Raw genomic sequence first — 17,803 nt, forward strand, 5'->3', positions numbered from 1 at the left:
AGCTTTGGTCTATACCACAGTCATGGCAACACTGGATCCAAGCCACGTCTGTGACCTACACTGCAGCTTGTGGCAACACCAGATCCTTAACCTACTGAGTGAGTCTGGGGATGTAACCTGCATCCTCATGGAGACAATGTTGGGTCCTTGACCTGCTGAGCCACAGCAGGAACTCCTGGTCTGCTTGGGTTTTAAACTCCCACACTCATGGACACCTCTGGATATATCGTAGGCATCTCAGATGTAATATACTTTGAGACGGAGGTCTTGATTTTCTTTCTAGTCTTGTTCCTCCCTCAGTCTTCCACCTGAGTGCTTCTGGAAAATAGCATCCAGCTGCTGAAGCAAAAAAAAAAAAAAAAAAAAACCAAACAAACCAAAACCCACCTGTTTCTCTCTGATTCCCTTTTCTTCAGCCTCAAATCCAGTATGTCCAGTGCAGGTTCTGTCCATGTTCTGTCCGGACGACTGCCCGAGTCCATTCACTTACACTGTGACCCCCCTTCCGCCTGTGGTTCACACCTCCCCGGGCTTCTGCAGGAGCTTGCTGCGTGTCTCCTTGATCCTGCTTTTGTTCCCTTCGAGCTCTTTACTCCTCAGCTGGAGTGAGGACTTGAAAGGATCACATATTTCCCATACTACCTGTCCTTCCTGTGGTTTCCCATTGCTTAGCACAAACCCACGCCTTCTGTAGGGCTCTCTGGCTGCACCTGCCACTCTCCTTCCTGTTTGCTCAGCCCCAGTCACACTGGATGCTTCTCTGTTCCCCTGAAAGGCCTTGCCTCGGCTTCACAATCTGCATGTGTGTGTTTCTGTCTCTAAATGCTTAATGTCTTCCCAGGATCATCTCACGATTAATTCCTGTTCAGGTCTCAGTCCATGTTTCCAGAAGACAGGAAAGCCTACCTTTTAGGGGGTCTTCCCTGCCCATATAGCCCTCCCCACCCTGGCCGTTGACAAAGTAGCTTGATTCAAGGGACTCTCTAGCCAAAGTTTTCTAACTCTTCTTTAGAAAAGACTACTTGAAAGCTTCCTGTCTCCTCAGGTTGTCTTCTCAGTTTTCCTTTTTAAAAATTCTGGTAAGTTTTTATGTTAATTCACTAAGCAACATGTATACATTTATATAATACTTACATCAGGTAGTGTAAACATGAGGCCACATTTAGTCAACGTGTCACTACGCCCCTGCTCACTCGACAGTCCGTCAGGTGGAGACATCTACTAAGATGCTCTGCTGTGTCCTGGGAGGGTTAAGATGACTGCGTTGTGGCACTTTGGCTGCGTGCACATTTTAGGATGTAATCATCACGTCCTCACTCCTGTCAGTTTATCGAGCATTTACTGTGTTCAGGGCACAGGCTCTGAGCTGTAGATGAAGCAGACATGGATCCCATCTTTGAAGGACTGTTGGTATGATGGGTCCCTAGCACGTCCCCAGAGACCATATAAAGCAGACCGAGTGCCCTCCAGGACCATCACTTCATTTTTCTGAGTTAAATGCTGACCCTTTTTCTTTTATGGCTTCTATTTTGAATCATAATTAGAAAAGTCTTTTTCTACTTCTAGGTGATGAAAGAATTCCCCATGGGTTTTCTTTTCTTAAACATTTACATCTTAGACCTATTTGGAATTTATCCTGGTGTGTGGTGGGAGTTATAAACTCAGCTTCCTTAGTGCCTGCTTAGTTGCTTGTGCCATCTTGACACTGGTGAAAATGAACAGGAAGCACATATTTGAAAGTAGAGGAAAAAAGTTGCCAAAGCGCAATTTTAGGAACGTGGGAGGAGGCACAGCTTCTTCATTAGCCTGGGGATGTGGTTTTGAGCCCCAGTTTGCAGGGAGGTGCCAGTTCTTGTTCTCGTTGTTGAGGAGGTAGAAGGGATTTTCCCTCTTCCTGCCTCTGCCTTCTCACCTGCAAGCAGAACCCTCTTGTACGCGCTCCCAATTCTTGCGCACAAGACCCTGAGCTAAGGCAGTACGGGACACAGTGCTAGGGAACTGTGCCTAGGAGAGGAGAAAGGAAGGATGAATAGTAGTCATGAGCACAGAGCTAACCTGCCATGTCAGAGGGCCTCTGCTGGCTACACAGTCATGCCTGCTGTAGAACTGGGCTGCTATCTACGGTGGTCTTCAACACCAGCGCACCTGAGACAAGCACCAGGTTTACTTGAGAAAGCCCTGAGGAGGAGTGGAGGTCTTCATACCTTCAGGGAATTCTGCCCTCCGATGCAGAGCAGAGCCTGTGGAGATGCTCCCGAGCTTGTCTCTTCCCAGGTCCCCGTCACCAGGACAGCTGTTCCCTGCAGACACCTTCTCTCTTTCTGTCAAGCTCCAGCTGGCCCCTCTCCTGCTTTTCTGCCCCTAGACCTCTTCTGAGACATGTGCGCTGCCTTTTCTTTTTAGGTTGGTGGGATCTCGCTCGGACCTGAGAGTGCACAGCTCGGACCTGGGCTTTTAGGAGGCAGGGTAGCCGGCAGGTGAATAGTTGTGTAACTCATGTTACACAGCGCCTTGCTTCTGCAGTGGCTGGAATCCCCGTGCTTTGCATGCGTGCTTTTCCCGGCAGGTGGCAGCCTCCTCCGCAGTCGGCCTGGAGCACAGACAAGACCAGCCCTGCTGTTGGTCTTGGTGGTAATCGGAGCAGTGTGGTTGGTGTGCTGGGGAGTAAACACAGACAAAATGTCCTGGTTGTCTCTGCGAGGGAGATGCTGTTCATCATCTCAAAATCCTTTCTCGGCTTCTTCCTGTTGGCTTTGGAAAGAGAGCCAGACTCTCTGAGGGGGCTCATGGTGATGTGAGCCTTGCCCTTTTCCCTCCATCACCGTGACTGCAGTCTTGCTGTGCCTTCCCTCATCCAACCCCCACCTTTATGCTTGCTCATTCCTCGGTCTGAGATGCTCCTGTTCTCTTGTTCCCCTTTCTCCCCATCATCCTGGATCTGTCACCTTCCTGGCTCTCACCTCCACAGGGAGAGGGTCATTTCCTCCCAAGACGCTGCCCCGACTTCTGAAACCAGGTGCCCCTTCCTTATGCGTGTGGTGCATCCCCGTCATGCTAGAGCGTCCTCTTCCTGAAATTGTTCACCTGCTGGTGTTCACCTGAAAGGCAACTGCCCAAGGCTGACACAGGACCTCATCTTAGCCCTTTTCTAGTCCGGAGCTTAGAACAACTAGATGAATTCCACAGAAATCCTTCATATGGACACTGTCTAGACTTACCCAGCTGTTACTGAGCTCACAGAAACCTGCCCATCGAGTATCCTCTATTCAATATTGTCTCTTTTTGCCCCCAAACCACCCTTTGAAATAAGTACTGTTTGTCCCCACTTTGCAGAGGAGGAAACTGAGAGAGAGGAGGTAAGTGGCCTGCCAAAGTTGCACATGCATGCACACGCACACACACACACACACGCACATACACACAGTGTGTGCACACTCACGCACACACTTGCATGCATGCACACACACATGTGCACACTTGCACACACACCACACACGTGCACACAGTAACAGAGCAGAGAGGGCCCAGGCGGTTGCCCACGGTCTGCCCATATCACCCCCCCCCCCGCCCCCACCTCACCCCCACCCCATGCTGTGTGCTGTGGGTGACATAGGCTAGGAGGTGGTAGAGGGAAGGAACTCAGTGCAGTGCTTGGCACGTAGTAGGTGCTCAGTAAACATTTACACCTAGTGGGAGTTCCTGTCATGGCGCAGCAGAAACAAACCTGACTAGGAACCATGAGATTGAGGGTTCAATCCCTGGCCTCGCTTGGTGGGTTAAGGATCCAGCTTTGCTGTGGCTGTGGCATAAGCTGGCGGCTGCAGCTCTGATTAGACCTCTAGCCTGGGAACCTCCATATGCCTCCAGTGTGGCCCTAAAAAGACAGAAAGACCAAAAACAAAAACAAACAAAACATTTACACCTGGTGCGAAGTAACATTGTCTATTCTGTCACCTGTGTGAGAACATTGTATGCTGTGAGGAGAACAGAATCAAGGTGAGTCTTACCACATCCTCTACACACAGGTCTTCCCATTCTTGTATCCCTCTGCAAAGTGTGTTTTTTAGAACTCAGTGTTAATTTTTTCCCTGCAAAATTTGGCTGTGTCTGCAGCATGTGACAGTTCCCAGGCCAGGGATCCATCCTGTGCCACAGCAGTAACAAGGCCGGGTCCTTACCTGCTGAGCCAGCGGGGAACTCCTGCAAAGCATTTTTGTCTTTGGTTTACAGATGAGAAATCTGAGACTCTGTACTTTGTGGACATGTAGTGGTGGGACCAGTGTTCAGATTTCCTATCACTTTGATCCAGAGCCTGTGAAGTGTTGCCGTGGCTCGACAGGTGAGCCCTGGAATGAAAGAGTGAAGGAGGGAGAAGAGAGGTACTGCTGTTACTCCCCAGGAAGATGGAGCCAGGAAGTACATCGTTAGGGTCGGGAGTGGTACTGGACTTGCAGTCAGGAAGGTCTGCCCCTCAGGATGGGCCAGACATGTGAAATCCTGCCCTCACCCCCACAGTGCTGGTACTTGACCACTGCTGTGCCCAGGTCACAGCTCCAGCCTCACCCAGAGATTGTATCTCAAGCACGTACTTGGTAGATGAGGAAGCCTGGTACCAGCTGGAGCACTGAGCCAGGGGGGCATCACAGCTGCATTTCTGTTTCCTTCCTACACTGCACACTCTCTATGCACAGGTCCAGTGCCAAGAGTCTGGATTTTAATACAGCTGCTTAATTTCATAGAGTAAGATGTTGCTAAAGTGAGATTACTATATATTCTTGAATATAAGGAAATTTGGAAAAAAAAAAAAACCTCCAGCCAACTTTTAGGGACGAAGATAAAATAGACAAATGTTTATTTAGAATTATGTTTAGTTATACCTATAAAATTAAATGTTATAAGAGTTCCCACTGTGGTGAAATGGGTTAAGAACCTGACTGCAGCAGCTGGAGTCACTGAGGGAGTGTAGGTTCAATCCCTTCCTGGTACAGTGGGTTAAAGGATCCAGCATTGCTGCAGCTGTGGTGTAGGTTGCAGCTGTGGCTTGGATACAACTCTGGCCTGAGCACTTCCATATGCTGTGGGTGAGGACATAAAAAGAAAGAGGAAGGAAGGAAGGAAAGAAAATTTTTTTTAAATGATGTAATTTAGAATCAGTTTTTCTTTTTTCCTTTTTTTTTTTTGGCTGGACCTGAGGCATGCAGAAGTCCTGTGCCAGGGATCAAACCTGTGCCATAGCTGTAACCAGAGCCACAGCCGTGACAACACCAGGTCCTTAACCTGCTGAGCCATGAGGGAACTCCAACATTTCTATTTGCTAATAAGTTAAAAACAAAATTATCATGATATTATTTATACTGAACACAATTTACAATTATTCTTTAATACTGTCTAATATTTAAGCTTCCTTAATTGTCTCAAGAGTATATTTTTACAGTTGGTTCATTTGAGTAAGCTTCAATAAGGGCCATACATTCTCTTTTGTTATACTTTAACGCTAACCCTGATCCTCTCCCCCTTTGAAAAACACCACTTCTTTGTTAGAATAGTAGGGCAAAACATCCCATATTATGAATTTGATTTGTTCTTTGTGATATATTTAACTTATTCTTCTAGCTTGCATGTTTTTTGCAAAGCATCTATATTAAGAGACTTGGCTTGGATTGAAAATAAAATGTTTTAAGCAATAATTTTTTCCCCTCACCTATGGTATGTGCAAGTTCCTGGGCCAGGGATCGAATCTGTGCCACAGCAGCAACCTGACACACTGCAGTGACAACACCAGATCCTTAACCCGCTGAGCCACCCGGGAGCTCCTGTGATGGCTGTCTGTATCATAACTTCAATTCTTACTGAGTCTAATTTTTGCCTTTTCTTTTGCAGATGTTGATCTCTGTGATTTCATAAGGAAACGGTAAGAATACAGATACAGGACCTTTTCCCAGACATTCCTGAGGGCCAGCCTAGCTGGATGGGCCACTCTGTCCGGGGCATTTGCAGTGAAAGCTTATGTTGGGGGTTTTGAGAAGGTTACTCTGCTTTCCCCTTGTCATAAGACCCTTTTCTAGTGGCAGTTCCTGGGGGAGAGGGAGAAAGGAGAAAGCGGTTGAGATGGAGATGTAAGAGAACTCTACTCACACTCACTTGGTGTCTGCTCAGTGCCTGTGTGTCACAGAGCAGGGCTGAGCCTCAGGGGACTGGGGATTCTGCATTAACAGTCTCACAGCCTCGTGAATAGGTTTGTGAAGCTCCAGGTGAACGCACCCCAAGCCTCTTGCCTCTGATTCAAATACAGCAGCTAATGACATTTCAGGAAAACGCTCTCTATGAAAAAAGTGTGTGTGTGTGTGTGTATACAGTGTACAAACTAGACACCTCCCTACAATAGATACTTACTCCTGGTTTGGCTAAGACGTACTTTGAAGAGAGAATAGAATCATTGAAGAGAAAATACTGAAGTTCAATAGTTTGTATGGATAAGAAGTTAATAATACCAGATTTTACATTTTCCCACTCTTCCCCCACCCCCATGTGGTATGCCAGGTTCTGGGTATCCACTCTTTTTTTTTTTTTTTATGCTTTTTAGGGCCACACCTGAGGCATATGTATGTTCCCAGGGTAGGGGTCTAATCGGGGCTGCAACTGCCAGCCTACACCACAGCCACAGCCATGCTAGATCCAAGCTGTGCCTACAACCTGCACCACAGCTCATGGCAACCCTGGATCCTTAACCCACTGAGTGAGGCCAGGGATCGAACCCGCGACCTCATGGTTCCTAGTCAGATTCATTTCTGCTGCTCCACGACGGGAACTTCTGGGTATCCACTCTTTTAATTAGTGGATTAAAACCATTCTTTTTTTTTTTTTTTTTTTAAATGGCCACACCTGGGAGTTACCATCGTGGCTTAGTGGTAAACAAACCAGACTAGTATCCATGAGGATGTGGGTTTGATCCCTGGCCTCGCTCAGCAGGTTAAGGATCTGGTGTTACCGTGAGCTGTGGTGTAGGTCACAGATGAGGCTTGGATCCTGCATTGCTGTGGCTGTGTGTAGGCTGGTGACTACAGCTTCAATTCTCCCCCCAGCCTTGGAACCTCCATATGCCATGGGTGTGGCCCTCAAAAGACAAAAATAAATAAGAAAATAAATAGCCGCACCCATGGCGCATGGAAGTTCCTGAGCTAGGGATTGAATCTGAACTGCAGCTGCAACCTAAACTGTGTCAATGCTGGATCCTTTAACCCACTGAGCCAGACTGGGGATCAAACCCTTGCCTCCATAGTGACCTGAGCTGCCATAGTTGAATTCTTAACCCACTGTGCCACATCAGGAACTCCTAAAATTATTCATATTAATTATTATTTCACTTATTTTGCATTTTCTGTTTACTATGCTTTCTGGTTGTTTTTGCCTCATTTCTTTCAGGCTGTAAATACTGCTAAATTTTTATGTAAATTTTTAAGTCAATTTTCAAACAAATTTTTTTTCACAAGAATTCTGAGAAGTTGATAGTGTAGATATAATCAACTAAATTTTGCTGAGAGAAAATGAAACTCAGAGAAATTGTGTCACTTTCCCAAGGTATGTGATGGCTGAATAGAAGATCCAGTAGACCTAGAATTTACTGAGTATCCCTGACTGCCCTCTTAAAATACCAAATTACTTCAAATAAGCGTATGCTGAGTGAGCAGACTCTCCTGTCGTTAAATCAACAGTGAGATTGTTTATATCTAGTTAAGTTTTTACACTGTTTTAAATCTGTGAAGAGGGTGTTTTTAAATATATATATTTTGCTGTTGTTATACTATTTCTTGCTTTTCTTCAGTTACCTTGGTGGGATTCTGTGAGGAAATTGTTCTGTCTCTATTACACATCCCTGTCCTAGCCTCTAAAGTCATCTTCTAACAAAGGTGTTGTGCCTGAGATAATTATTTGAATCACCCCTTTAGCTCAGACCTGAAATCATTTCCATAATTGTTGCTATAGAAATGTATTTATTGCTCTGCACCCAAGAGAAGAATTTCCAACCTTTCTTAGCTATTGGCAAATATGGGAGGCTGATTATCAATGAAGATGTGGAACAGCAAAGTAATCCTTATTAAAAAAAAAAATCTTCCTGCAAGAGTGCTAATCCTTCAACCACATCTTTTGTTTGTGCACAGGATCAGGACTAGGCATTGTGAGGTAACGTAACACCTGAGAGGGAGAGAGGAACTCATGGAAAAGATGAAGAGACGTAACTTGAGAATGTAGCTATGGTGACATAACATACATTGAATAAATGAAAAGGAGACAGAGGGCTCCACGCAGAATTAGCAGATGTCAGTGAGATCATTTCCAGTTGAAGTGACAGGTCACTGTATCTACAGCAATCAAGTAGGAAACTGGCAATAGTCTTATATAAAATGATGCATTCAGAGAACATTGTTTAGCTGGTGAAGGGAAGGTGGGGAGGGAAGTCTGGGCTTGGAGGAGATGACGGAAGCCAGAAGCTAAGCTGCTTGCAGAGACTAACACAATAAGACATTTTGTCTTTGCTGTGGCTGGCTCCCTCCTCCACCCAGCTGTGCTCCCTGGAAAGCCGGCTCAGGCAGTCTCCATGGCACAGGCAGTACCTGCAGGGCAGAACCATTCTGTGGTTGAGTAAGCATGTCCACTTTTTTTCTGGCAGTGGACAGTGTCTTCATTGTTTCTAGACAGTAACCCACATGGTCTGGGGTGCATCGCATCAGTTACAAGGCAGATCTCACACATTTCGCCACAAAAGAGTCTTGGCTGTCTCAGCCAAAAGCGCATGTTTGCAAAGATTTTTCGTTGTTGTTGTTCATTATATTTGTTAATTTTGTTTAAGCTAAGGACATGTGTAAGTATTAAGCAGAGTCACCTATAGCATGAAGTAACATGGAAACGATATAGTTCAGAAACAAATTTGGTGATACTTCATGTGAAAATTGAGAGTTTTTCCCATTAAGTGTGCAATTGACCTGGATTCTTTTAGGGACAACATGCTCTTGGTTATATTGTGTATTTGTTGTCTTTGTTTTACTATGTACTATATTTTTAATGATTTTAGAGGTAAAGATTTGGGGTCCACAATATTTTAGAATACTTTGAGCTTTTTAGTACTCTTTAAATCACGTAAAATAGGACATTGATTTTTTTTTCTCCCTCAGATGAGATTTGTTTGAATAGGAGCTATCTAATGTCATATTTTTCAGTATTTTCTTTGAATTAATCAGCTGGTCTTTGTTAGTTCTTTTTCTAGGAAGAGAATTCAAGATCTTTCTAGGCCTAAGAAGCAATGGGGAGCCCCAGACAGGTAAGGCAATATTCTATAGTCTTGTTTGTAATGATGGATTCCTTACATTAAATAGGTAAGTATTATTCTTACCTGTCCTTTAATGCCACACCGCAGGAGTCTCCACCTGTTTGCCCTTCCTACCTGTCCACTAATGCCCCACCCCAGGAGTCTCTGCCTGTCTGCCCTTCTCTCCTGTCCACTAATGCTGCACCCCAGGAGTATCTACCTGTCTGCCCAGCTGGATCACTGAAATAAGATGGTCACTTCAGCTAAGTCCACATAGGGAGGCAAACCCTAGATCAGTGTCCCCAAATTTGTTTGCATGTTGGGGTCACCTGGAAATTTTAAAAACTGACTTAGGCTTGGGGCCCATTCCCAGAAACCCTAACTTACTGGGTCCAGAGTGCAGCCTAGGCTTCCCGAGAGTTAAAAGGTCCCTAGCTGGTTCCAGCAGGCAGACAGGCTGGAGAACCACCTTTCAGGACATGACTTATATACTTCTTTGAAACATTTGTGTCCATCCTCCAAGTTCAGCTTTGTCACTTCCAACATCAGGTCCAGCTGCCTGTAAGCCTTTGCCTAAAGCACACCTGTTCTCCAGGTCTGCAGCAGGCTGGCCCCACTGTCTTTCCACTCATGGTCACAGGATCACCCCCACCCCGGCCCTGTTCTTTTTTGTCTCCTGAGTAAAGCCTGATTTTTTTCACTTTTTTCCTAATGTCCTATTGCTTTTTAACTTTTTTAATACATAGACTTTATTTTTAAAGCAGATTTAGGAGTTCCCTTGTGGTGCAGCAGGTTAAGGATCTGGTGTTGTCAGTGCAGTGGCTTGGGTTGCTGCTCTGGAGTGAGTTCAGTCCCTGGTCCAGGAACTTCCACATGCCATGGGTGCAGCCAAAAAAAAAAAAAAGCAGTTTTAGATTACAACAAAACTGAAATACAGAGAAAGTTTCTATATTACCACCCCTCCCTTAGAGCTCCCTATTAGTAGCATCTTGCATTTGCATAGTACATTTGTACAATTAATAAAGAAATGTTGGAGTTCCCGTCGTGGCGCAGTGGTTAACGAATCCGACTAGGAATCATGAGGTTGCGGGTTCGGTCCCTGCCCTTGCTCAGTGGGTTAACGATCCGGCGTTGCCGTGAGCTGTGGTGTAGGTTGCAGACGCGGCTCGGATCCCGAGTTGCTGTGGCTCTGGCGTAGGCCGGTGGCTACAGCTCCGATTCAACCCCTAGCCTGGGAACCTCCATATGCCTCAGGAGCGGCCCAAGAAATAGCAACAACAACAACAACAACAACAAAAAAGACAAAAGACAAAAAAAAAAAAAAAAAGAAATGTTGACACATTATTATTAACAAAGTCTGTAGTTTACATTAGGGTTCACGTTTTGTGTTGTACAATACTGTGGATCTGGACAAACACATAACATCATGTATTCACACTGCACTGTCACACAGAGTACTTTCATTGCCCTAAAAATGACCCGTGCTTTGCCTAGTCATCCATCTCCCTCTCTTCCTCCTCTCTTCCTCCTGGCAACCACCGATCTTTCAATTGTGGCCATAGTTTTACTTTTTCCACAATGTCATATAATGTTGGAATTGTGCAGTATGTACATTTTCCAGGCAGGCTTCTTCCATTTAGCCTGTGCATTTAGGATTCCCCCGTGTCTCTTCATTGCAGGAGTGTGTTTCTTTTTAGCATTGAGGAGTATGCCATAGTCTGGATGGACCAGCATTTATTTGTCCATTCACTTGCTGAAGGACATGTAGGCTGCTTGTGATTTTTGGTAAATATGAATAAAAATGCTGCATGATGGTGAGCCTCTTAGACAAGCTTATCTGCCTCTGTATCTCATCTTTCATAAAGTGTCTGTTCAGATCTTCTGCCCTCTTTTTAATGAGGGTTGTTTATTTTCTTGTTGTTGAGTTTTAAGAGCTCTTTGTATATTTTGAACACCATACTTTATCAGATGCCATAGACTGAATGCTTGTGTTCCCCAATTCATATGTTGAAATCCTAACCCCTTAATGTGTTGGTACTTGGAGGTGGGGTCTTTGGGAATTGATCAGGTCATGAGGGCGAGACCATCATGGGTGAGATGAGTGCCCTTATGGAGAGGGTCCCAGGGAGCCCGTGTCCCTTCCACCAGGGGGGCACACAGCAGGAAGAAGCCCCTCTATGAGCCAGGAAGTCAGTCCTCAGCAGACACTGAGTCTGCTGGCACCCCAATCTTGGACCTCTCAAACTCCAGAGCCAACAGATGCAAATGTGTGTTGTTTATGAGATGCCTCATCTGTGGTGTTGTAGCACCCCGAATGGACTAAGATTTCAAATATAGTTTAGCAAATATTTCTCTCAGTCTGTGTCTTTTCATTCTTGTAGTTGTATCTTTTGCTGGCTGAACAAAGTTTTTAATTTTAATGAAGTCCAGCTTATTTTTTCTTTCATGGATCTGATGTATTATTTCATGGATTCTGATGTATTATAAAATCCATTGCTAGATCCAAGGTCACATAGATTTTTTTTTCCTGTGTTATCTTCCATAAGTCCTTTAATTTTGCATTTTGTATTTTAATCTATGATACATCTCAAGTTAATTTTTATGAAAGGTGTAAGGTGTGGATCTACTTCTAGGATCTATATTCTGTCCCATTGATCTGTTTGTCTATTTCACCACTATCACACTATCCTGTTACTGCAGCTTTATAGTAAGTCTAGAAATCAGGTGGTGTTAGTCCCCTGATTTTCTTCTCCTTCAATGTTGTGTTGGCTGTTCTAGGTCTTTGCCTCTCCATGTAAACATCAGTTTGTTAATATTCACAAAGTAACTTGTTAGGATTTTAACCTTGTTTGCACTGGATCTGAAGGTCAAGTTTGGAAGAACTGACATCTTAACGTTACTGCTTTTTCCTATCTGTGAACATGAAATGTCCTTCCATTATTTAGGTCTTTTATGTCTTTCATCAGAGTTTTATAGTTCTTTTCATGCAGAGCTTGCATATATTGTTAGATTTAGACCTGTGTATTTTTTTTGGTGAGAATATAAATAGTGTTATTATTTATTTTGGCTACATTTGCACCTGGGCACATGCTATTGATTGAGTCTTGAAAGAGACTCTACCTAAGGAAACTCAGACCAGGCAAGAAAGGGCTAGGAAAAACAAGGAAGAGAATTATTAGAAGAAAAGTGGATCCTATGAGGACATATTCAAAGAATTTGTGGTCGGTCAGACTTTCAGAGAAAGATTCAACACTGACATCTATCTCCAAGGACGTAAAGCAGTCTAAAGAGATAAAAGCAGAGTTCCTGTCGTGGCACAGTGGTTAATGAACCCGACTACTAACCATGAATTGTGGGTTTGATCCCTGGCCCCGCTCAGTGGGTTAAGGATCCAGCGTTGCCTGGAGCTGTGGTGTAGGTCACAGACGCTGCTCGGATCCCATGTTGCTGTGGCTGTGGTGTAAGCCGGCAGCTGCAGCTCTGATTAGACCCTAGCCTGGGAACTTCCCTATGCTGTGACTGTGGCCCTAAAAAGACAAAAAACAAAAAATAAAAAACAAACAAAACAAAAAAGAGATAAAAGCTAAATAAATATTTGTTACAATAGAAGAGATTATAAGGATTTCAGAAAATAACACCCTGGACATAGGCTGATGAAAGTTGCTTTGCGTTGTCTGACTCAGGGAAATTGTGAAGAGATGAGAGATTTAGCTGCTCAGAAAGCAATGACAACACAGAAATCACTGGGAACAAGAGAACCCATTTAGTTCCATTATCTAGAATTCTGGGGTGTGCCTGTGCCAGGCTCTGTTATATCCTGAACCCTTCAGATGGGTATGGTATGAACAAGGATCCTGTGCTCTGTGGTCAGGTCCTTGACAGGGACCACAGAAGATGAAGTTCTTATTTCCTTGCTGTTGCTGGTCATGAAACAGCAGCTGGTAATGCTTCGGTACTACCACAGTAAGTGAAGGACCATGTGTGTAATAAGCTGCTATAACAGGTGGACTGGTCTCCCCGCTTCCTGGTGAACTGCATCCGTATTTTTCTTGACTGGACAGTCTCTGCCCTTTCTCCTCCCTCTGCTCCTCTCTTTCCTTTTTTTTTTTTTGGTCTTTTAGCCATTTCTTGGGCTGCACTGTGGCATATGGAGGTTCCCAGGCTAGGGGTCTAATTGGAGCTGTAGCCACTGGCCTACACCAGAGCCACAGCAACGCCAAATCCACAAGCCATGTCTGTGACCTACACCACAGCTCCAGGCAACGCTGGATCCTTAACCCACTGAGCAAGGCCAGGGATCTTACCTACAACCTCATGGTTCCTAGTCGGATTCGTTAACCACTGAGCCACGGCAGCAACTCCTGCTCCTCTCTAACTTACTTTGAGCAAATCATCTGCCTTTTACATAATCCTCAATACTTTTGGCTTTATTGTGTGTTTTCTAGTTTTTATGGCCCAATTATTTAAGCAGCTAATAACCTCCTGAGTATTCAGTTCCTGGAAGGCATTATAGACTCTATTTTGTGGGTTTGATTTAATTGTGTCTAAATACCTTCTGCTTTGACTCTGAAGTGGTGACGGCAGTTTGTGTGTGTCATACCTGCTCGCTAACCCCGTCCCTTCGCCTCTCCTCACCCACCCAGAGGTGTCCTGCACATCTCTCTTAGGCTGGGGACAGTCTCATGGCCAAACCCTGTTGTCTTTTGCTCTTCAGTTTCCATTCTTTTTGATGTCTAAGTTATATGTGCTGCTTTTTGATGCACCTTATCTTGAAATCTTCCCCTCCTTGACTTCCATTCCATGGCACTCTTACCCACTTTTCTTTCAGAAGTGTGTATTTCCCTGTCACTCTTACCCTGGTGCTTGTCACCTGAGGCCCCCACTTCCTTGTTAGCCTCTTATTCTCCCTGCACTCTTTTCTGTCATCTTTTCCACATCAGCGTCAGGCGAGCGCTCAGTTTTCACCATTAGTTCCTTCATCAGATATTGGTTGAGCACCAGTTGTGTCCACTGCTACACTCTGCCAGGGGGAACCTCCAGCAGATTAAGACCTGATCCCTCCTTTGGAAGAACATATGGTTGGAGAGGCAGTTGTTCTTTGTTAAAATTGTGGAGGTCTTATAAGCCGTAATACGGGGCTGATACTTTATTGTAAAGCTGATGGGAACCTTTGAAGTGTCTTAAACAAGGGAGTGAGCTGATCAAGTTGGAGCTGAGCAAGTGGAAGTGGTGTGGAGGAAGGGTGAGGATAATGGGATCTGGAGAAGGCAGGTAGCAACAGAGGTGATGAGAAGTAGACAGATTTGAGCCATAATTAAGAAACAGAATCAGCAGAATGTAAGGATGGGAATATTAATTGATAAATTAATAAATGGGTTTTTTTTGGTTTTTTTTTGCCTTTTCTTGGGCCGCTCCTGCGGCATATGGAGGTTCCCAGGCTAGGGGTCGAATCGCAGCTATAGCCACTGGCCTACACCAGAGCCACAGCAGCGCAGGATCCGAGCCGCGTCTGCAACCTACACCACAGCTCCAGGCAACGCCGGATCGTTAACCCACTGAGCAAGGTCAGGGATCGAACCTGCAACCTCATGGTTCCCAGTCAGATTCATTAACCACTTCGCCACCACAGGAACTCCTAATAAGTGTTTCTAATAGCGATGCTGTCTGAAGCTTACAGTGTAGAGAAAGGTTATATACAAAAATATAGGCAAGGGAGTTCCTGTTGTGGCTCAGTGGGTTAAGAACCCAACTAGTATCCATGAGGATGTGGGTTCTATCCCTGGCCTCGCTCAGTGGGTTAAGAGTCTGGTGTTGCTGTGGCTGTGGTGTGGGCCAGTGGCTGCAGCTCTGATTTGGCCCCTAGCCTGGGAACTTTCCTATGCTGCAGGTGCAGCCCTAAAAAAAAAGAAAAAAAATATATAGGCAAAATTGGAAGAAGACCTGATTGGGGCCTTTTAAAGAGGTAAACTTAATTGGTTGTCAAAATCAGTTTCGTGAAAAAGTCATGCTACCCAGGTGCGTTTTTTGGACTCCTCAGCCAGCCTCCGAGGCCCCCCTCCCTGTCTAGCACCACAACCTCTTATTTCACAGAATGGCCCCTGCTCTGCCCCAACATGCTTTGTCTAGTACTTGATTATTGCCATTTCTCATGCTGACCCCCGCATGGAAGAGGCCTCATTTCTGGCAGTCTGTGCCTTTGCTTTCTCCCATGAAGCCTTTGCAGGTTCATTCTAGACTGATTTCAGCCAGTATTCATGCCTGTGTCACAGGGCCGTTGAGACTAACTAATTGAATGTATGGAAAACACTCAGCCCAGTGCCAGGCCCACAGAAGGTGTTCCACCAATAGTGACAGTATTCTGTCACTGTTGTATTTTCCAGTGCTTCACCCCAGGTGGGGGCACAGTGTCAGTGACTGGCGTGCCCATTTTATGCCAACCTGACTATAAATTGCAGTGTTAATGACACGGCGACAGAAATAGAACCGTGTCTAACAGGTGCATTTTTGGTCATCACCTTTCCAAGACAGTAGATAAAACAGTCTTGTTCTTTTTTTTTTTTTTTTGTCTTTTTGCCTTTTCTGGGGCTGCTCCCACTGCATGTGGAGATTCCCAGGCTAGGGGTCGAATCGGAGCTGTAGCTGCTCGCCTACGCCAGAGCCACAGCAATGTGGGGTCCGAGCCGCGTCTGCAACCTACACCACAGCTCACGGCAACACCGGATCCTAAACCCACTGAGCAAGGCCAGGGATCGAACCTGCAACCACATGGTTCCTAGTTGGATTCGTTAACCACTATGCTATGACAGGAACTCCAACAAAAGAGTCTTGTTCTTATTGTAACTTCCCTAAGTAGTTTACCTGCTTCTGATGCCTGGACACTGTAAAATTCTATAATAGAGATAGTTGGTTTTTTTTTATTTTTTCCCACTGTATAGCATGGGATCAAGTTATTCTTACATGTATACATTTTTCCCCCACCCTTTGTTCTGTTGCAGTATGAGTATCCAGACATAGTTCTCAGTGCTACTCAGCAGAATCTCCTTGTAAATCTATTCTAAGTTGTATCAGATAACCCCAAGCTCCCGATCCTTCCCACTCCCTCCCTTTCCCATTGGGCAGCCACAAGTCTGTTCTCCAAGTCCATGATTTTCTTTTCTGTGGAGATGTTCATTTGTGCTGGATATTAGATTCCAGTTATAAGTGATATCATATGGTATTTGTCTTCGTCTTTCTGACTCATTTCACTCAGTATGAGATTCTCTAGTTCCATCCATGTTGCTGCAAATGGCATTATGTCATTCTTTTTTATGGCTGAGTAGTATTCCATTATGTATATATACCACATCTTCCTAATCCAATCATAGAGATAGTTCTTAAAGTGAGACGTGAAAGCAGTAGAGAAGCCACCAAGAGCCATTTTTTAAGATGTCAATTAGCAGTAAATTTCTTACCATTGTATTTTTCTGTTTTTAACAGAAAACTGCTTTGGGGAAACCAAGATCCTATCCGCCCTGTTTCCCGGGGTGCTTTGAAGGCTCAACTGACAGAAAGACTGGACAACCTTGCCCAGCCTAAGGAAGTCTCCCACCGACATGTGCCCAACAGGTTATGTGTGTTAGCATGTTGTGTGTTAGCATGTTATATGTTAGCATGTTGTATGTTAGAGGTGGTGTGTTAGAGGTGGTGTGTTAGAGGTGGTGTGTTAGCGGGTGTATGTTAGCAGGTGGTGGGTTAGCAGGTGTGTGTTAGGTGTGTGTTAGCAGGTGGTGGATTAGCAGGTGGTGTGTTAGAGGTGGTATGTTAGCAGGTGGTGTGTTATGAAGGACACAAAATTTATTGAGAACTAGGGATTTTGTATCTGTTTCCAGTCTAATACTACAGTAAAACTTTTCCAGAACAATATCTAGTATTTAGCTACTACAGACTTGAATTGTATCTTACAATGTTTTGGCTTATCAGGATTTTGATTTTTTTTTTTTGTCTTTTTGTCTTTTCAGGGCCACACCCATGGCATATGGAGGTTCCCAGGCTAGGGGTCTAATCAGAGCTGTAGCCACCAGCCTACACCACAGCCACAGCAACGCCACATTCTTAACCCACTGAGCGAGGCCAGGGATCGAACCTGCAACCTCATGGTTCCTAGTCAAATTTGTTTCTGCTCTACCATGGCAGGAACTTCTTGATTTTCTTTAATAAAATGAGGGTCTTATGCAAGGATGTGTACCGTATATAACACTGATGTGGGAGAGCTGATGTATAACATGGAACTCTGAACTGTGTGTATCAGCCATGGGCTGGGTACCCTGAGCCAATCAGGGCATCTAAAGGTAACAACATCGTTAAGGCTTTTGATGCCCACTGCAGATTTGTTTTCAGTGCCTGCATGTGGAATGACTGCACTTTCTCTTGCTTGGCTCTTTGAGGAAAGCTGTGGGGAGCAGGCAGGATGGGTATAGGCAGCGCCTGGAGTTTGTTCAGTGAACGAATCAGGAAATGTGT

At 44.9% G+C, this 17,803-nt stretch overlaps 1 protein-coding gene across 1 annotated transcript in view; it reads left to right on the top strand.

Moving 5' to 3' along the window:
• The window catches only part of THEGL (theg spermatid protein like), a 41,093-nt gene that overhangs the window by 4,198 nt on the left and 19,092 nt on the right, over positions 1 to 17,803 (top strand). The window contains exons 2-4 of the mRNA XM_047798115.1: positions 2,567 to 2,794; positions 9,263 to 9,316; positions 16,781 to 16,909. Coding sequence (XP_047654071.1) covers positions 2,567 to 2,794; positions 9,263 to 9,316; positions 16,781 to 16,909 — 411 coding nt within the window. The remainder of the gene's footprint in view (positions 1 to 2,566; positions 2,795 to 9,262; positions 9,317 to 16,780; positions 16,910 to 17,803) is intronic.

The sequence above is a fragment of the Phacochoerus africanus genome, chromosome 10 (assembly GCF_016906955.1).
Source record: "Phacochoerus africanus isolate WHEZ1 chromosome 10, ROS_Pafr_v1, whole genome shotgun sequence".
NCBI lineage: Eukaryota > Metazoa > Chordata > Mammalia > Artiodactyla > Suidae > Phacochoerus > Phacochoerus africanus.